Raw genomic sequence first — 19,875 nt, 5'->3', positions numbered from 1 at the left:
TCATCTCTACGATCAGATCGCAGAAACTTTATTTTCTTGTTACGATGATTTTCAACTTCACTCTGAAATTCTTTGAACCTTTCAACTATTTCAGACTTATATTTCATCAAGTAGATATACCCATATCTGCTCAAATCATCTTGTGAAGGTCAGAAAATAATGATACTTGCCACGAGCCTTCATACTCATTGGTCTGCATACATCAGTATGTATTATTTCCAACAAGTTAGTAACTCGTTCCATTGTTCCGAAGAACGGAGTTTTAGTCATCTTGCCAAAAAGGCACGGTTCGCAAGCATCAAATGATTCATAACCAAGTGATTCTGAAAATCCATCTTTATGGAGTTTCTTCATGCGCTTTACACCGATATGACCCAAACGGCAGTGCCACAAATAAGTTGCACTATCATTATTAACTTTGCATCTTTTGGCATCAATATTATGAATATGTGTATCACTACGATCGAGATCCAATGAACCATTTTCATTGGGTGTGTAACCATATAAGGTTTTATTCATGTAAACAGAACAACAGTTTATTCTCTTACTTAAATGAATAACCGTATTGCAATAAACACGATCAAATCATATTCATGCTCAACGCAAACACCAAATAACATTTATTTAGGTTCAACACTAATCCCGAAAGAATAGGGAGTGTGCGATGATGATCATATCAATCTTGAAACTACTTTCAACACACATCATCACTTCACCCTTAACTAGTTTCTGTTTATTCTGCAACTCCCGTTTCGAGTTACTTAATCTTAGCAACTGAACTAGTATCAAAATACCGAGGGGTTGCTATAAACACTAGTAAAGCACACATCAAACACTTGTATATCAAATATACCCTTTTTCACTTTGCCATCCTTCTTATCCACCAAATATTTAGGGTAGTTCCGCTTTCAGTGACCATTTCCTTTGCAGTGTAAGCACTCAGTTTCAGGCTTTGGTTCAGCTTTGGGCTTCTTCGTGGGAGTGACAACTTGCTTGTCAATCTACTTGAAGTTCCCCTTTCTTTCCCTTTGCCCTTTTCTTGAAACTAGTGATCTTGTCAACCATCAACACTTGATGCTCTTTCTTGATTTCTACCTTTGTTGATTTCAACATCACGAAGAGCTCGGGAATCATTTTCATCATCCCTTGCATACTATAGTTCATCACGAAGTTCTACTAACTTGGTGATGGTGACTAGAGAATTCTGTCAATCACTATCTTATCTGGAAGATTAACTCCCACTTGATTCAAGCGATTGAAGTACCCAGAAAATCTGAGCACATGCTCACTAGTTGAGCGATTCTCCTCCATCTTTTAGCTATAGAACTTGTTGGAGACTTCATATCTCTCAACTCGGGTATTTGCTTGAAATATTAACTTCAATTCCTGGAACATCTCATATGGTCCATGACGTTCAAAACGTCTTTGAAGTCCCGATTCTAAGCCGTTAAGCATGGTGCACTAAACTATCAAGTAGTCATCATATTGAGCTAGCCAGACGTTCATAACTTCTGCATCTGCTCCTGCAATAGGTGTGTCACCTAGCGGTGCATTAAGGACATAATTCTTCTGTGCAGCAATGAGGATAAAACCTCAGATCACGGATCAAATCCGCAACATTGCTACTAAAATTTTTCAACACAATTTTCTCTAGGAACATATCAAAATAAACACAGGGAAGCAACAACGCGAGCTATTGATCTACAACATGATTTGCAAAATACTACCAGGACTAAGTTCATGATAAATTTAAGTTCAATTTAATCATATTACTTAAGAACTCCCACTTAGATAGACATCCCTCTAATCCTCTAAGTGATCACGTGATCCAAATCAACTAAACCATGTCCGATCATCACGTGAGATGGAGTAGTTTCATCGGTGAACATCATTATGTTGATCATATCTACTATATGATTCACGCTCGACCTTTCGGTCTCCGTGTTCCGAGGCCATATCTGCATATGCTAGGCTCGTCAAGTTTAACCTGAGTATTCTGCGTGTGCAAAAACTGGCTTGCACCCGTTGTAGATGGACGTAGAGCTTATCACACCCGATCATCACGTGGTGTCTGGGCACGACGAACTTTGGCAACGGTGCATACTCAGGGAAAACACTTCTTGATAATTTAATGAGAGATCATCTTATAATGCTACCGTCAATCAAAGCAAGATAAGATGCATAAAAAGATAAACATCACATGCAATCAATATAAGTGATATAATATGGCCATCATCATCTCGTGCTTGTGATCTCCATCTCCGAAGCACCGTCATGATCACCATCGTCACCGGCGCGACACCTTGATCTCCATCGTAGCATCGTTGTCGTCTCGCCAATCTTATGCTTTCACGACTATCACTACCGTTTAGTAATAAAGTTAAGCATTACACCGCGATTGCATTGCATACAATAAAGCGACAACCATATGGCTCCTGCCAGTTGCCGATAACTTGGTTACAAAACATGATCATCTCATACAATAAAATTCAGCATCATGCCTTGACCATATCACATCACAACATGCCCTGCAAAAACAAGTTAGACGTCCTCTACTTTGTTGTTGCATTTTTTACGTGGCTGCTACGGGCTTAAGTAAGAACCAATCTCACCTACGCATCAAAACCACAACGATAGTTTGTCAAATAGACTCCGTTTTAACCTTCGCAAGGACCGGGCGTAGCCATACTTGGTTCAACTAAAGTTGGAGAGACAGTCGCCCGCAAGCCATCTCTGTGCAAAGCACGTCGAGGGAACCGGTCTCGCGTAAGCGTACGCGTAAGGTTGGTCTGGGTCGTCTCGTCCAACAATACCGCCGAACCAAAGTATGACATGCTGGTAGGCAGTATGACTTGTATCGTCCACAACTCACTTGTGTTCTACTCGTGCATATAACATCAACATCAATAACCTAGGCTCGGATGCCACTGTTGGGTTTCGTAGTAATTTCAAAAATTTTCCTACGCGCACACAGGATCATGTGATGCATAGCAACGAGGGGGAGAGTATTGTCTACGTACCCTACGCAGACCGACTGCGGAAGCGATGACACGACATAGAGGAAGTAGTCGTACGTCTTCACGATCCAACCGATCAAGCACCGAAACTACGGCACCTCCGAGTTCGAGCACACGTTCAGCTCGATGACGATCCCCGGACTCCGATCCAGCAAAGTGTCGGGGAAGAGTTCCGTCAGCACGACGGTGTGGTGACGATCTTGATGAACTACAGCAGCAGGGCTTCGCCTAAACTCCGCTACAGTATTATCGAGGAATATGGTGGCAGGGGGCACCGCACACGGCTAAGGAATCGATCACGTGGATCAACTTGTGTCAACTTGTGTGTTTAGAGGTGCCCCTGCCTCCGTATATAAAGGAGCCAAGGGGGGAGGGGGCGCCGGCCAAGAGGGAGAGGCGCAGGAGGAGTCCTACTCCTACCGGGAGTAGGACTCCCCCCCCCCCCAATCCTATTCCAACTAGGATTCCCAAGGGGGAAAGAGGGAGAGGGGTGGCCGGCCACCTCTCCTAGTCCTAATAGGACTAGGGGAAGGGGGAAGGCGCGCAGCCCCCTTGGGCTGCCCCTTTCTCCTTTCCACTAAGGCCCATGATGGCCCATATGGTTCCCGGGGGGTTCCGGTAACCCTCCCGGTATTCCGGTAAAATCCCGATTTCACCCGGAACACTTCCGATATCCAAATATAGGCTTCCAATATATCAATCTTTACGTCTCGACCATTTCGAGACTCCTCATCATGTCCGTGATCACATCCGGGACTCCGAACAACCTTCGGTACATCAAAATGCATAAACTCATAATATAACTGTCATCGTAACCTTAAGCGTGCGGACCCTACGGGTTCGAGAACAATGTAGACATGACCGAGACACGTCTCCGGTCAATAACCAATAGCGGGACCTGGATGCCCATATTGGCTCCTACATATTCTACGAAGATCTTTATCGGTCAGACCGCATAACAACATACGTTGTTCCCTTTGTCATCGGTATGTTACTTGCCCGAGATTCGATCGTCGGTATCCAATACCTAGTTCAATCTCGTTACCGGCAAGTCTCTTTACTCGTTCCGTAATACATCATCTCACAACTAACATATTAGTTGTAATGCTTGCAAGGCTTATGTGATGTGTATTACCGAGAGGGCCCAGAGATACCTCTCCGACAATCGGAGTGACAAATCTTAATCTCGAAATACGCCAACCCAACATCGACCATTGGAGACACCTGTAGTACTCCTTTATAATCACCCAGTTACGTTGTGACGTTTGGTAGTACCCAAAGTGTTCCTCCGGTAAACGGGAGTTGCATAATCTCATAGTCATAGGAACATGTATAAGTCATGAAGAAAGCAATAGCAACATACTAAACGATCAGGTGCTAAGCTAATGGAATGGGTCATGTCAATCAGATCATTCAACTAATGATGTGACCTCGTTACTCAAATAACAACTCATTGTTCATGGTCAGGAAACATAACCATCTTTGATTAACGAGCTAGTCAAGTAGAGGCATACTAGTGACACTTTGTTTGTCTATGTATTCACACATGTATTATGTTTCCGGTTAATACAATTCTAGCATGAATAATAAACATTTATCATGAAATAAGGAAATAAATAATAACTTTATTATTGCCTCTAGGGCATATTTCCTTCATCGTGAGCGCCCGGACATCCGGCCCGACGCCCGGACGTCCGGCCTCCCCTGTCTGCGCACAGTGTAGGGCCGAGGCCCATGTACCCTTTCGACCCCCTAGACTATATATACTCCTCCTCCTCCTTCTTTTGAGGGTTAGCATTGTGATAGCTCATATGTGAGATAGAGTCTCGCTCATCCATCCAGATCTACTCCACCGAGAGAGACCGTCACCTCCTCAGAGAAGATCCACTTGGATTCATGACCCCTAACGGGAAGACCTCAAGACCTCCTCACAGAGAAGAACCCGTTACCTATGTATCGTCCTTTGTTTGATTTGAATCGTGTATGTCTTATGTTTCGAGGATCTAGCACATGTGTGACCGAATCTTCTTGGTGTGAGTGTTTCTCCTGTGTGTTCCCTTCGTGATTTCTCCTCACGTTCTTCGTGTTCATCGCGGGATCCGCTCCTTTCATGAAAGATCGGTCATCTAGGGTTCCACCCTACATTAGAGGGCCTGGAGACCATGATGGCCCTCTCTGCCACCGACGACGTTGCCTTCCCCGAGCTGGAGATGGTGCAGGTGGTGGAGGAAGCGCCACGGAGGGAGGAGGTGCTGGAGAAGGAGCCCGTGGTTGCGTTCCACCCGAGCCTGGTGGGCCAGCAGTGGAGCTGGTCGTGCACGGCTCCAGAGATGGCCGACGCCGTGGGAGGCGTGAACTGGTGCCCCACGCTGCCGCAGTCACCGGAGCGGGAGGCGTCGCCACAAGAGGAGGTGGTGCAGGCACCTCCCGCCTTCCAGCCCGCCCCCGTGTACCAGGCACCGCCATCCCACCTCTGGACGGCGCCGGCCTACGTCGACCTCGTCAACGACGACGAAAACGGCGGCCACTGAGAAGACGGCCACGACCACGGCATCGACGGGCAGGAGCGCGCGGGCGACAAATTTCTTTTTTTATGTTAATTATGTCTATGTGAATTATGGAACTGGGTCGTTTTGTGGCCGTGATGTTTAATTATTCTTTATATTTTTATGTTTGCGTTTATTTTATTTTTTGGCATTCTCTTTTAGTTTTTACGTTTTTTAATCACATCCATCCCAGACATAATTTAAAATGCGGCCACGCGTTGGATGCACCGACCGCCCAATAGCCCCAAACGGACATGAGCGGCCTCATTGCCATCCCAAACGAACGAAAACAGGCCAAACTAGACGGTCCGTTAGGGGTGAGTTGGTCTTAATGTCACCCTTGCTGTTCCGAAAATGCGCCCTATTTCGGTCAGACGAAGATGGCAGCTACGTTGACCCAAAGCCACAAACCACGGTGAAAACGCTCGACACCCCCACGTGGAGAGGCCGGCCGCGCAAACTCGGCCGCTCGTGGCTCCAAAGTCCAAACCGGCACACCGACCGAGGGGAGCCACCGCCCGTCGCCATCCCCCCTCGTCTACCATATCCAGATCGGCGCACGTCACGCGGTCCCGCTCCCCTCTCCCCGTCCTCGATCCACAACGGCGAGGAGTCAAGCTGAAATGAATGACGCGGCCATCGTCGGCGCGGGAGATAAACATAACCGCGAAACATGGCGGCCTCCCTCTGTCGCAGTTAGTTTGGCTTGTACGTCGCGCTCCCTTCCCCCTTATCTCCTTCCCCGACTGACCTGACCGGGACGCCGCATTTGTCCCATCCACGGCACGGCACGGGAGGGAGAAGAAGAAGCCCAGCTCGACTCCTCCTCCTTCCTCTGATCCTCTCCGTCTGCCCATTCCCAGATCCCAGCACGCCATGCCCGCGCCTGCAGGTGCGTGCAGCCAAGCCCCACCGCTCGCCTTCTATTCCGCGTCCCCTAGCTTGGCCCGGCCCTGCTCCGATCCAAGGCCACGGCGGTGACCCAGTGCCCTCTCCCTCCTGCCACGCCGTCCGCCGCCCATGGACGTTATCACCAACGAGGCGCGCGTGGGGGCGTTCGCGATCGGCCCGTCCACGGCGGCGGGGCGCGCGCTCGCGCTGCGCGTGCTCCTCTGCGGCTCGCTGGCGCGGCTGCGGCACCGCCTCGCCGCCGCGCTGCGCGCCGCGGCGCCGCTGGCGGCGGCCTGGCTGCACCCGCGCCACAACACGCGGGGGATCCTGCTCGCCGTCTGCGCCGTCGCGCTGCTGCTGCGCGGCCGCGGGGGCCGCGCCGGGGTGCGCGCGCGGGTGCAGTCCGCCTACCGCCGCAAGTTCTGGCGGAACATGATGCGCGCCGCGCTCACCTACGAGGAGTGGGCGCACGCCGCGCGGATGCTCGAGCGGGAGACGCCGCGCCGCGTCACCGACGCCGACCTCTACGACGAGGAGCTCGTGTGCAACAAGCTCCGTGAGCTCAGGCACCGCCGTCAGGAGGGCTCGCTCAGGGACATCGTCTTCTGCATGCGCGCCGATCTGCTCAGGAACCTTGGTAACATGTGCAACCCCGAGCTCCACAAGTTGAGGCTGCAGGTACTGCGCTGCCCATCTGCCCACAATTTTTTATGCCACCTGATCCTTGCTTTCGCTTTGATCATAGTACTGGTTGTTGCCGGAGTATTAGAATTGTCTCCCCTTTCCCGTAGTCAAAGGACTCGAAATTTGCAGTGTCTGTAATTCCAGTTGGGTAAAACTTTAACTTGGTCCATGTATTATTTGACAAGTTAATCATGAATAATAAGTCTGTTTGGTTTGTCAGACGATTCGTTCACATTATGTCAATATATGTACATACATTCTAGTGTCACTGAAATGTTTATTGTTAATGATCTATTAGGTGCCTAAAACCATCAAGGAGTACATTGAGGAGGTATCTACTCAACTGAAAATGGTTTGCAATTCTGATTCGGACGAGTTACCCCTTGAAGAGAAACTGGCATTTATGCATGAGACAAGACATGCCTTTGGTAGATCGGCCCTACTGCTAAGTGGAGGTGCTTCATTTGGCTCTTTCCATGTGGGTGTTGTGAAAACCTTGGTAGAGCATAAGCTTCTACCTAGGATTATTTCAGGATCAAGCGTTGGTGCAATAATGTGTGCTATTGTAGCCACACGGTCATGGCCAGAACTAGAGAGTTTTTTTGAGGAGTGGCATTCCTTGAAATTCTTTGACCAGATGGGTGGGATCTTTCCTGTATTTAAAAGAATTTTGACGCATGGAGCGGTTCATGACATTAGGCACTTGCAGACGCAGTTGAGAAATCTTACAAGCAATTTGACATTTCAAGAGGCATATGACATGACTGGCCGGGTTCTCGTTGTTACTGTGTGTTCTCCAAGAAAACATGAGCCACCACGATGCCTGAACTATTTGACATCACCTCATGTTCTCATTTGGAGTGCAGTAACTGCTTCCTGTGCTTTTCCTGGACTTTTTGAGGCCCAGGAGTTGATGGCCAAAGATAGATTCGGAGAAACAGTTCCTTTTCATGCTCCATTCTTGTTGGGTGTGGAGGAACGAGCTGACGCTGCTACACGGCGCTGGAGAGATGGCAGCTTAGAAAGTGATTTACCCATGAAGCAATTGAAGGAATTATTCAACGTAAATCACTTCATAGTAAGCCAAGCCAATCCTCACATTGCTCCATTACTGAGACTAAAGGAGATCATCAGGGCTTACGGAGGCAGCTTTGCTGCAAAGGTACGTGAAATGCTTTCTCCATAGTCTTTATTTCTATTATTTGCTTAGTCTCTGTCTGATTTCAGAGCAATTTCGATGTGACCATGCTTCCCATTAATGCGAACATAAGGATGTTTCCTTTGCTTATATTTCTTGATGTTTCATTGTCAGTAATGTGTGTCATTTGATGGCTTAGTAGCATCGCAATGCATAGCACTATGCTCACCAAGGCATATTTGACAGTAAATATTAGCTGAACTGTATGGCCAAGTAATTCATTTTACCAAAGTATCCCCTGGAATGATGTGGTGAAGTAAACAATATTGACGTGGTAAAGTAATTTTTCAATTGTCTAATATGATCTTCTGATCCTTTTTGTATGTAGCTTGCTGAACTTGCTGAGATGGAAGTTAAGCATAGGTTCAATCAAGTTCTGGAACTTGGATTTCCATTAGGAGGAATAGCTAAGTTGTTTGCTCAACATTGGGAAGGTGATGTGACAATCGTTATGCCAGCCACACTTGCTCAGGTTTTGAATGTTTCTTAATCCATTCTTTCGTGTGCATGTCAAATTTTCACCACATTAATCAGTAGTCTGACTAATGTTCTTTTCCTCTATGTATCATCAGTATTCGAAGATCATACAGAATCCTTCGTATTCTGAGCTTCAGAAAGCCGCAAGTCAGGGTAGGCGATGCACTTGGGAAAAGCTCTCTGCTATCAGGGCAAACTGCGCTATTGAGCTTGCATTAGATGAATGTGTTGCCCTCCTGAACCACATGCGTAGGCTGAAGAGAAGTGCAGAAAGAGCAGCTGCTTCACAAGGATATGGTGCTACAATTAGACTCTGTCCATCTAGAAGGATTCCATCATGGAATCTCATAGCAAGAGAAAATTCAACTGGTTCTCTCGATGAGGAAATGCTCACATGTCCCACTGTTACGAGCCATCAAGCAGTTGGAGGGACTGCTGGGCCATCTAACAGAAATCACCATCTCCAACATAGTATGCATGATAGCAGTGACAGTGAATCTGAGAGTATAGACTTGAACTCATGGACGAGAAGTGGTGGCCCTCTCATGAGAACAGCCTCAGCTAATAAATTCATCAGCTTTGTTCAGAACCTTGAGATTGACACAGAATTCAGAACAATTTCACCAAGGGGGAGCGAAGGTGATATTGTTACACCGAATAGTAACTTATTTGCTGGTCACCCAATTGGTAGAGAGCCAGTTGATAACCATCCAGGGCCTGCTACTCCTGGTAGGACCTCAGGCAATTCAGGTTGCGATCCTCATGATACTCCTGTTCCTAGGTCTCCATTTGGTCTTTCCACAAGTATCATGGTCCCTGAAGGTGACTTGCTGCAGCCGGAAAAGATTGAGAATGGTATTTTATTCAATGTTGTGAGAAGGGATGCTCTTGTAGCGACTACTAGCGGAGTTGAACCTCATGGATCTTCACAGGAAGCAGATGTGGAAACTGTACCGACCGAGTGCCTTTATGGTGCTTCGGATGACGACGACGACAACGTGGAACTGAATGCTGATCATGAAGCATTATCTGACCCTGGAGATCAGAGATCCTCAGTTGCAGGAAACCTAGATCCGTCCACTTCCATGGATTGTCAAGCTGATGAAACAAGTACTACTCGATCAGAAGCTCCATCTCTCTTTAATATCTGTGTGGAGATTCCTCCAGCAACCATGATCAGAGAAAATAGTCGGCCCGACGAGCCTTCTTCAGACATAAGACTGGAGATTGTAAAGACAGAATGCCCTGATGAGAATTCAGCTGCTGGGAACGATGAAGTTGGCTCAGTTCCTGCCAATAAAGAATCTTCCTATTGTTCTCAGACAGCTGAAAATAGACAGCAGCATCAAGTTGATATGGGATCTGTGAACTCCTGTAGTGTTTCAGTTTCAGAAGATGATAGGCATGTCAGCCTCATTTCGAACGAGAAACCAGTTACTACTTCCAGTGGCGGAGCGGAGAGTATGACATCTGGAAGAAATGAAGCTGACTAGCATAGAACGTGCCTGTTGACTGACCTAATGTTTTTCTGTGCTGGGACTTGGTAGTTTGAACAATTCAGCTTGATCTGGTCCATGCTATGTCGGCAATTTAAACTCGTGTCACGATCAAACTGAATTGCGTCTATACCTAGGTGTTGTAATTCGGTTGTAGTCAACCCCCTAATGAAGCACTAGAATGAATTTCGTTTCAAACTCGCATATATGCATTGGATTCCTCTGTTTCTGAAATTGATGAAATTTCATTCTTTTTTTACTGAAACTGCTCAGGCTGCGGCTCTGTTCGGACAATGGCGCTCCCTAGTACAGTATGAGATTATTTGATTTGGACGCTTCTACTCCGTTGATCAGCATTTGAGATTTCTACTAACTGTTTAAGCGATCAGCATTTGAGATTTCTAACCATTGATCTCCGTCGGGTTCATGACTCTCCTCAGTTTCTGTACCCTTCCTTCAGTCATACTTTTTACCTTTTACCTTTTTGAGTTTTTGAGCTTGTATTGTTGCAGTTACCGATTGTTAAACTACGTTGTGTTGAACCTTAGTTGTAATCAGCGGTGGAGAAAATGCAAAAATAAACGGTAAAATGTTGGCGCTGAGCGATAAAATAGGCAAGACCAAATCACTGATAACCCACAATATGCTACCGCAGTTTCTTGGCACCAGTATCGTTGCTAAGCTGTTTGTATTATTTCAGTAAAAATATATGATAAAAAGGTAATAAAGAGTGAGGAAAAAGAACGTTTTGATTCGTTGAGGCAAATCTTGTACTCAGTAGCTTATGCGGTACTATAACACTGTAATCATAGGTATTTTTTATTACATACTATGTCGACAAAATAACTATTGCTCCAAGTCTTATCTTAATAGAGGGTTTATTTATTTTAGCTATATGTTGTTGTTTTTCTAGAGAAAGATGATACCACTTAATGCGCATGCTAAGTGTGGCTAGCTTGTTTACTTCTTTTTTAGGCAACTATGTATTAACTAAACAAAGTGTAGACACCGAACCTAACAAATTGGAATAAAGACAAATGGTAAAAGAACCAAAGATCCAATATTTTTATTTTGCGGGTATAAACTTGTATTACTCAACCATACAATCCACCTTATAAAGATCGACGACTTCTGGGGGGCCGGAGCCCAGTCAGACTACAGTTCTATGTTCCCTACTAGCAAATTTAGCTAAGAAATTGCTAACAAGATTTTGACTATGCTTGACATGAGCAATACAAGTCATACGAAGAGATCGAAAGTGTTTAATCTCCGCCACCAAATAAGCATAGACAGACCGGTCTATTTCTCTTTCATTCACCATGTTTACCGCTGAAAGCGACTCCATCTCCAACCAAAGATCCAATATAAGTTAAGAGTTAAATTAATGTTCTTCAAGATCGAAATTTCAACTGTTTACAATGTTTTTTGTGAAACTACGAGAGACCAAACGTAAGTTAGATTAATCTTGAAGGTTTTTAAAAAGGTTGTGTGAGATGCCCATCTCAAAGGTGATAACTTAATATCATCGATACTCATGTGATCTCGAGCTCCAATGATCCTAGATGAACAGTAACATAAACATTGATGTCTTGTCTACGTGCATGCATTTTTTTATGATTTTGTGAAGGTGTGGGCAAAAGAACTTATCACCTCCACAAATGTTATCTTTTTTTTTGCAGGGGTCCACAAATGTAATCATCTACTGTAACTTCTACTCCATCAGTTCCAAATTACTGGTCGCACAAATGGATGTATCTAGAACTAAAATACATCTAGATACATCCATACCTGCGATAAGTAATTCGGAACGGAGGGAGTAAGTGACAAGCCAGGTGAAAATTTTGACCATGGTCTTGTTTTTTTTATCAATCAAAACGGTCTAATTCATCGTAGTGAGTGTGGCTCCAAGAAATGTTCTTTTCTTTAGGCTAGAACTAGAACGACTGCACGTTGTGTTGCCTTGCTGCAAGAGGGCCGACTCGTTTGCTATTCGAGTTTTTCTTCTTCTTTTTTGAGAGAGAATGCTATTCGAGCTTCTTCTTTTTTTGAGAAAAAAATGCTATTCGAGCTGGGAGCCCAAAAATATCACACGAAGGTCAGTCGCCACAGCCCAGCCCAGCCCAGCCCACGGAAGGTATAGCCTCCCCGTCCGCACACCGCACTCCCCACCACCATTTCCTGCTTCTCCGCTAGAACCCTAGCCGCCGCGCCGCCCCAAGAACCGGGAAAGGGAAGCGACGATCCGGTGTGCCCCTCCTCGTCCTCGAATCCCGTCACCTCGTAAGCCGCTCCTCTCTCCCGATCTTCTCCCTCGCTTTAATCCCAAAATGGGAGGTTCCTGGCCCTGCATCACAATGATCTCCGCGCTCTGATCAGTCGTCTCCAGCTTTATCTTCGCCGGGGCAAGGAGGAAATCTCGTCGGATGGGGAAGGCGAAGCGGGCGTCCATCTTCATCAGGCTCGTGTCGGCCGCCGGCACGGGGTTCTTCTACGTGAAGCGCAAGAACCCTCGCCGGATCACGGAGAAGCTCGAGTTCAGGAAGTACGACCCCCGCGTCAACAAGCACGTCCTCTTCACGGAGGCCAAGATGAAGTGAGCGCGCGCGTCTTCGCCGGAAGATGGAATAACGCCGTCGAGCCCTGTAACGAACCTGAGAGAGAGAGAGACATCTGTTCTTGTTCCTTGTTATTTTTTCCTTGCCTGTACTGTCGATGGACTGAGCTGCGGCGCGGTGCAGCTCATCTGTTCCTTCTTGCCGCTAATCCAAGTCCGTTGCATCCCCATCCATGAAGCTGCTGGTCCAGGTCCCTGTTGCTGCACTGTTGCTGTGTTATCTCCCTCCCTGACATCATTTCGACAGATTTGACATTTCGCCTGTCTGTGTAACATCTTTCTTGGTCCAACTGAACGTCAGTGACTATTTGGCATTTGTGATATCTCTCTCTCTCTCTCCCTCTCTCTCTCTCTCTCTCTCTCTCTCTCCTTGAAAACTAAATGGAGATGGAGGTTGATCACATGATTTGAGGTTGTAGCGTACTGATCAATGCGTGCAGCACCTTAATACAAATTTTGTGTGATGCTAGTGCTTTGTTCGGAGATCATATGAGCTGGTCAGTAAAATTCTCCATGATTAGATGAATTTTGTAAATTCATTGATCAGAGGAACATGGGCGAGTGGACAGCAGGACGGTGCAGGCTCAGGGGCCGCATGTTCTTCTCCACCTAATTCTAGTGGCAGCATATGACTAAGCAAAGACAAAGACATCACAGCAACAATGCTGAGCACTTAAACCAACGACACGGCAAAAACGAAACGAAAATAGGTCATGTGTCAAATCGACACCATCTATCATCAAAGCAGATCCTGCACTGGACTCACCATGCCAAAGAATCCATGAAAGGGCAATGCTTTCACTCACTATGCTTCGTTACTCCATTCATCCTCCTTGATGTCATCAAGAAAGAGGCAAGTCTTTTGATCATTGCGGATGGGGAATATTTGGGTCAAATCATGACAGAAGAGTAATAACCTTGCAAAGTTCTTTTTTTTGTTAAACTCTTGTCCAACTACTTAATTAGTGGATAAGACATCTTTTGCCTCTGTTTAGAAAAGATGCTTCGAGGTTGTGGTTTAGAAAAGATGCATATTGTTGAACGTGTATAACACCTTTTAATGCAAAATTCATGTGGTACTAATTCTTGTCTTCTGGAAATTATACGAGTTGGTTAGGAACAAGAGAGGGCCTGGCCATCTAGAGGAGAATTATGAAAGTAAATTCTCAAAAGTTATATGCTATTGTTGTTAGCTCACCCCATAATTCAGCACTAGATTTCACGAATCTGACATCTTTTATGTTTCTCCAGCCGCCCTTCAGCAACAGGTAGCTACTGCACGAAAGAAACAGGTAGTGATGTGCCTGCAGCTAGGGCTCCATGTTAGTGGGTCACTCTAGCATTCAGATAAAATTATTTCTAGATAGTTTAATACCAGTCACTAAGTTTTGCGAACTATACAATGCTAAAAGTGAGCACCACTGCACCAATATAGGACAAATAAGATGAAATTTGTAAATTCATTGATCAGAGGGAACATGGGCTGAGTGGACAACAGGATGGCGCACGTTCAGGGGCCACATGTTCTCCTCAACCCAATTCCAGTGGCAGCATACGACCGTGCAAGCTCAAGAGGCATCATTCACAGCAACAATGCTCAGCGCTCAAATCAACAGACACGGCAAAAACGCAAACAGTTCATGCGTCAATTCCACATCCATCTCCCATCAGAGCCGATTCTGTACCGGATCACAGTTTCGAACAAAATCATGGCATCATATCATCAGACAGGACAGAACTTACAAGGACCAATTCAAAGTCTTCTGTGCATGCAGTTGGAAGTACTAGTACAATCTAGTAACAACAACACAGTGGCTTGCTCCAAAGCCAACATATATTGGTAGAACCCTGAAGAGAGTCCTAACAGGGATGAAATAAGATAGGGTACATTTAGTAACAGTAGCAAAAAGAAAAAAGAAGTGAAATGATGAAGACAAATATACTTTGTTATTTGATATTCTGGGGGTATTTGTACGGCGATTATGAAAAAGCCACACTAAAAAGAATATATGGGTGAAGTCCTAAGCTATATGAATCAACTAAGGTGGACATTTGTAAGGAGCCTTGTTAGTTTACTGAGGGTTTCTCGAGCCGAGACCGTGTCCGGGTGGTGCTCGCCGCAGATGGAAGTGCGAATGAATATGGCCTTCCGTATCAGGTCATCCCCGATGCCGTACTGTCCGCCTCGGAGCATCAGCTTTGCCCGTGTTTCTAGTACAGAAGCTTTCAGAAGAGCCAGCTCCTGCCAAAGATAGGTGTACCGGGCTTCTGACTGAACTGGCCTAAAGCAGGAGATTGATGTTTCCCTCCATTTGCCAGCATGGGAGAGCATGGATTCAGCTGCACGCTCCAATGCGTCCGTGCACAGGCGTAGCAGCTCCAGCGCAGCATTGCATCGGGAATATGTGATGAATGTGTTTATCGCAAGTGGCACGACAATCTGCTTCACGAAGAACATCAACTCAGATGGCCTCAGTTCTACCAGAAAAGGATCAGAACCAAATCCAAAAGCCATGAAGCAGGCAGCCCATAGGTGCTCAGAAGAATGTTTAATTGATCCTCGGAGGTACACTGATTGGACTGCAGCTTGAGCCGTTCTTGTGCCTCCTCGCTTGCGAGCATATAGCCTGATCATATCATGGAACTGGATATACTCAGACTTTGCGCTGCACCTGGCAATTCCAAATCTCATCAACATTGCAGCTGCTTCAGCTTCAGATCTCTGCATCCTAGAAGTTGCAAGGCCACAAGTTAGTGTTCGCCACCACTTCCTCCACCTTGGACCCCTCCGATGCTTCTTTGGGATTTTATGTGCAGCCAGAGCCAACATATGAATTGGAACTGCAGATGGTGCAAACCAACCACTCACTTGAACCATACGAATTGCCAGACTCCTGGGGCCATCTGCGTGCTCAAATATCGATAGGCAGACATCCAGGAGTCTAACAAGGATTTCATGATTTTTCAAGCTGATTACTTCTCTGTCATTCCAAGAAAAATCTCTTATGGGCGATGGCCGATTCAACGTGTCAAGAAGCCTACTTGGAGTAATTGGAAGCTCCGAGAGTATAGCTCCAACAATACCTAGGCCAAGAGTGAGCCTCCCAAGCTTTTCTTCAATGACCTTGAGCGCATCAATTTCCATTAGCGGGTATTCCTTGACAGCACCCTTCATCAAAGTCATTGCCTCAGCACCAGATAAATAAGAAAGCTTCATTGGCTCCAAGTTCATCACCCGTGGAAGGCGTGTTGTTATGATGAAGTGAGTCTCTCCACCAAATTGTGGGAGAAGGTCCATTATGACTCTCTTATCCCACCAATCCTTCTCACTCTCCAGATTATCAATGATAACTAAATACGGTATGTCCCGCATCAGTTCTTGTCTTATCTTGGCAATGGCTTCCTCTTCCTGCTCCTCAAAGCATCGGTCACTTCCTTTCTCATGCAAGCGAGTATCAACACTTAAATCTACTTCCAAATGAGTCCGCAAAGACAAATAATTATGTCGAATGTATCTGCTCTCCCCTCTGACCCACAAAATCATCTTATATCTCTGGGAGAACCTGTATGCGTACTCCAAAGCCAAGTCTGTCTTGCCCATTCCAGATTCCCCTGATATGCAAGCAATGCCCTTTCCATAGAGTATCTTCCTAGTTTTTTTCTTCCTTCCATATCTCCCACCATTCTTCACTCTCGGTTGTCGGCCATGCTGCAGTGGAGTGCCCAGTCTCTGCATCTCAATGCCTTCCTCAGTCTCCTTCCACAAAACTGGTTCCTTTCCCTTGATGGTATCTGCATTTAGTTGCTCATAATTGTTAGCAGACCAGCCACTCACAGGGCCTTTTCTTCTGTGCTTTGTCTTGAGCTCAAAATACTTCTTTTCCCCTTCCCCACTGACATCACCAAACAAAATGAGCTCCAACTCCGAGAGCTCCTTTTTCCTCCCAACGAAATCACCATTGCGAGGGAAAGGAAATTCATCTTTCTCCACCCTCACTCTCCACCTATTCACCCGATCAACCACACTTCTCCTACCTAATTTCGTGGCCAAAAGGATAACTGCTTGCAGTATGGAGGCTCTCCAATTGGTATCATTCGCTTCTAACTGCAGATCTACCACCCGAGAAAGAGCATCAACTGATTCCCTCCATTCATTCTCCATTCCACCATATAACATCCACAGCTCACCGCCATGTTTTTCCCACAGTTCTCCTCTCTTCTCTATGATATCTCTGGCAAGGCAATCAGCAGCACTCAAGTCAAAGAATATAGGGATCAGATTTTTCTTGCCAAAGAAGTTCCTGAGCTCCTCAATGGTATAAGGATTGCCAAATGACTTCTTTGTAAGGATGACAATTCCATATGTGGAAGCATTCATTACCCTCTCAACAGCATCATGGCTGTGTGAATTCCGACACCTGGCCCGATCAGAAGCAAAGCAACTGATTCCATGAATCTCAAGTTCTGCACGAAGCCAATTTGTGAACCTCAGCAGTGAAGCCTTGCGGCCATGAAACCCTATGTACACATCATAGGTCCGAAGCCTACTGACAGAAGCTGCTGATGGCGTAGGTTGAGAGGACGAAGATTTCCGATATACTCCCACCTGTCTCTTCTGTTTCTCCTTTCGAGTTGAACGATCACAATTGCTAGTTGGAGTCGCTGACGAACTACCTTGGTATGGGCCATTGAAGGTGGAAATGAAGCTGGGATTGTTATAGACAATTGCTGGAGTTCCAAAATTACTTGAAGTGCAAAGGCTGGGAGGAGGAGAAGCATCGTCTAGCAATAACCTTATGTTGGCTGATGGTAACTGCCCCTGCTGTACCAGAGTGTCAGTGGAAAGAATATCACCGATTTTCAGCGCGATACCAGTTGGGGAGTTATTGTGCTGGACATGAGCATGCTCCGGGCGACGAGCAGACAGTGACCGTGGTGTGAAGAAAGGTGACTGGTTGGCAGAAACAAATGTCGAGGAAGAGGATGACAGGTTCCTTGATGGTGCTGAGACCAAAGCCCCGACATCAGAGCTTTCCTCTTGAAGCTCCATACACCCATTTTCAGTACTATCCAGCTCTCAAGATGGCCTGTAATTCAACTGATCGATGTGCAAATCGGTATCTGCAGAAGATAGAAACAAGTCCATCATGATTTGAAATTGCTCAATCAGTTCGTAGCCGGCACTACATATACATTGGAAATACACGCTCGGGAATAATAATTTCTTCATCAAAATGACGTATGAGTAATTCAACAGCGGCGAAGAAACAACCAAGCTAGCAAACAGCAGTATAGCATACACATTCTGCTCGTTGAAATAAAATGATGAAATTTGGAGAGAAGGGACAAAACGAAACTGTAGCAAAGGTGCATTCGATTGGTCATTCGGATAGAGCAACCCATCATGGCTCAATAATGGCTCAGCAAGTAGTACGCCCAGGACGAGAGAGAAAAACTTTCTCCAATTGCTTGATGATACTCTGATTTTGTTTATTATTAGACGCCGGCAGGAAAAGGGAAACCAAGGTTGAGATGAGATGAGCTGTGCGCTTTACTACAGTAATCAATTTGGCAGTAGGAGAAGAAGAAATAACTGTCATTGGTGACATAACATGGCGAGAATTGGGTTGCCCATGATGATGCACAGCGTACCAAGTACAACCTGGGCCAGCAGCCGAGATGGGAAAAGAAACCAACCGTGTACGGCTCAGCGTGGGAGGAAAAATGGCAACTCTTTCCATTTCTTTCGTCGCAACCTTTAATAGTAGGAGGAGGAGCAGCAGCGCGCGCGGGGAGAAGCGGATCTAATGGCGCCCGCGCCAGCCGAGGCTCCAGATCTGCCGGCGGCTCTCGCAGTCGCGGCCGGGTCCCAACGAATCAGCGGAGAAAAAGGCAAGCTCTGGACTGAAACCGAACAAGATCGCGCGTGCCATGCCGACGGCTCTCGCTCAGATCTGGCAAAGCAGAAAGCCAGCAGAGAAACCTCGAGAGGACGCCTCCGTTCAGTAGACCACGGGCCAAGCAAGAGGGACAACTCCATGACCCAGAAGGAAAAACAATCGTCCGCTCTACGGATTGCTAGCTAGCGCACCGGTGGAAACAACAGCAACAGAGGAAGGAACTCAAATTTGAAGTACCTGCGGCTTACATTTCTTCTCCCTCGAGACAGCCCCGGCGCGCGCGCGGTTCCTGCTCCCGCGCCGGATCCAGTTCCGCTCGGCTTACTAGCTGCGGCGGCGGCGGCGAGGATCCACCGGAACCAGCTTTCGTTGCTGTCTGCTAGCTCCGGAAGCGGCAGCAGCGGCGGTGAGTCCAAGCCCAGTGTGAATGTGTGCGCGTGATTCGTCGGGACGAGGCAGTGTCAGTGTGAGGTGTCGCGGCGGGCCATTTTTATATGGCAGAGTGGAGGGAGGGAGGAAGCAGCGGCGACGGCGGGGAAGGGAAGGAGGCAAAAGCTGAGCGAGCCGCGAGCGTACTGTATAGAGGGAGGGAGGGAGCGAGGGAGGATGAGATTAGTGGTGGTGGTGGTATAATTGGAGGGTTAGGCTGGGATTAACTAAGGCTGCCTGCCACGCCGACGCCGACGCCGAGGCAGGCCAGCCGTGTGGATGGTCCCGAGGTTAGCGACACGTTTGTTGGGTAGGAGGAGGAGACAGGCACGAGCGCGCCTGCTATGACCCGACAGCGAGAGCCGGTTCGAGCCCGAGTTAGGTGTGAAAAAAGGAAGTGATGGACGGACGTAGTGGGGGATCTTCGGGAGCCACCACAATCCGATCCGAGCAAGAAAGCTATGGATATTTGACGAGACATTTTTTTTAAGCGAAATCGCTACTTTAAGGCTGGTTGTAATGGTGAGTATCATATAGTTGTATCATGCATATAATACTAGTGTATGATACTATCTCCTTAATGCATAGTACTTCTTCCATTTTTATATATAAGGTCACAAACT

The 19,875-nt window shown here is 46.6% G+C and overlaps 3 protein-coding genes across 4 annotated transcripts; 2 read left to right on the top strand and 1 right to left on the bottom strand.

The window, feature by feature from the left end:
* Positions 1 to 6,103: 6,103 nt before the first annotated feature.
* On the top strand, positions 6,104 to 10,530 carry LOC119269081 (triacylglycerol lipase SDP1-like). Its single transcript, XM_037550832.1, has 4 exons — positions 6,104 to 7,132; positions 7,437 to 8,300; positions 8,665 to 8,808; positions 8,909 to 10,530. The coding sequence occupies exons 1-4, from the start codon at positions 6,584 to 6,586 to the stop codon at positions 10,304 to 10,306; spliced, it is 2,955 nt and encodes a 984-aa protein (XP_037406729.1). The 5' UTR covers positions 6,104 to 6,583; the 3' UTR covers positions 10,307 to 10,530.
* A 1,916-nt stretch (positions 10,531 to 12,446) lies between these two features.
* LOC119269080 (50S ribosomal protein L33-like) lies at positions 12,447 to 13,244 on the top strand. Its single transcript, XM_037550831.1, has 2 exons — positions 12,447 to 12,589; positions 12,686 to 13,244. The coding sequence occupies exon 2, from the start codon at positions 12,733 to 12,735 to the stop codon at positions 12,904 to 12,906; it is 174 nt and encodes a 57-aa protein (XP_037406728.1). The 5' UTR covers positions 12,447 to 12,589; positions 12,686 to 12,732; the 3' UTR covers positions 12,907 to 13,244.
* Positions 13,245 to 14,618: 1,374 nt separating this feature from the next.
* LOC119269079 lies at positions 14,619 to 19,449 on the bottom strand. Of its 2 annotated transcripts, none has more exons than XM_037550829.1 (2): positions 19,061 to 19,449; positions 14,619 to 18,044 (listed from the first exon to the last, which is right to left on the bottom strand). In XM_037550829.1, exon 2 carries the CDS (start codon positions 17,971 to 17,973, stop codon positions 14,959 to 14,961), a length of 3,015 nt encoding a protein of 1,004 aa, XP_037406726.1. In that variant the 5' UTR covers positions 17,974 to 18,044; positions 19,061 to 19,449; the 3' UTR covers positions 14,619 to 14,958. The 2 variants fall into 2 exon arrangements, with proteins under 2 accessions (XP_037406726.1, XP_037406727.1); XM_037550830.1 differs by having other exon boundaries at positions 19,072 to 19,449.
* Positions 19,450 to 19,875: the final 426 nt, after the last annotated feature.

The sequence above is a fragment of the Triticum dicoccoides genome, chromosome 3A (genome assembly GCF_002162155.2).
Source record: "Triticum dicoccoides isolate Atlit2015 ecotype Zavitan chromosome 3A, WEW_v2.0, whole genome shotgun sequence".
Taxonomy (NCBI): Eukaryota; Viridiplantae; Streptophyta; class Magnoliopsida; order Poales; family Poaceae; genus Triticum; species Triticum dicoccoides.
The sequence above is the reverse complement of the archived record's forward strand: the minus strand, read 5'-3'. Positions and strand labels throughout refer to the sequence as shown.

What these genes read in the sequence shown, in the direction of transcription:
- LOC119269081 (XM_037550832.1), top strand. Translation starts at nt 6,584, where the DNA reads ATGGACGTTATCACCAACGAGGCGCGCGTGGGGGCGTTCGCGATCGGC. An exon ending in GAGGCAGCTTTGCTGCAAAG is followed by an intron (nt 8,301 to 8,664) that starts GTACGTGAAATG and finishes TTTTGTATGTAG; the next exon opens with CTTGCTGAACTTGCTGAGAT. An exon ending in TGCCAGCCACACTTGCTCAG is followed by an intron (nt 8,809 to 8,908) that starts GTTTTGAATGTT and finishes ATGTATCATCAG; the next exon opens with TATTCGAAGATCATACAGAA.
- LOC119269080 (XM_037550831.1), top strand. Translation starts at nt 12,733, where the DNA reads ATGGGGAAGGCGAAGCGGGCGTCCATCTTCATCAGGCTCGTGTCGGCC.
- LOC119269079 (XM_037550829.1), bottom strand. Translation starts at nt 17,973, where the DNA reads ATGGAGCTTCAAGAGGAAAGCTCTGATGTCGGGGCTTTGGTCTCAGCA.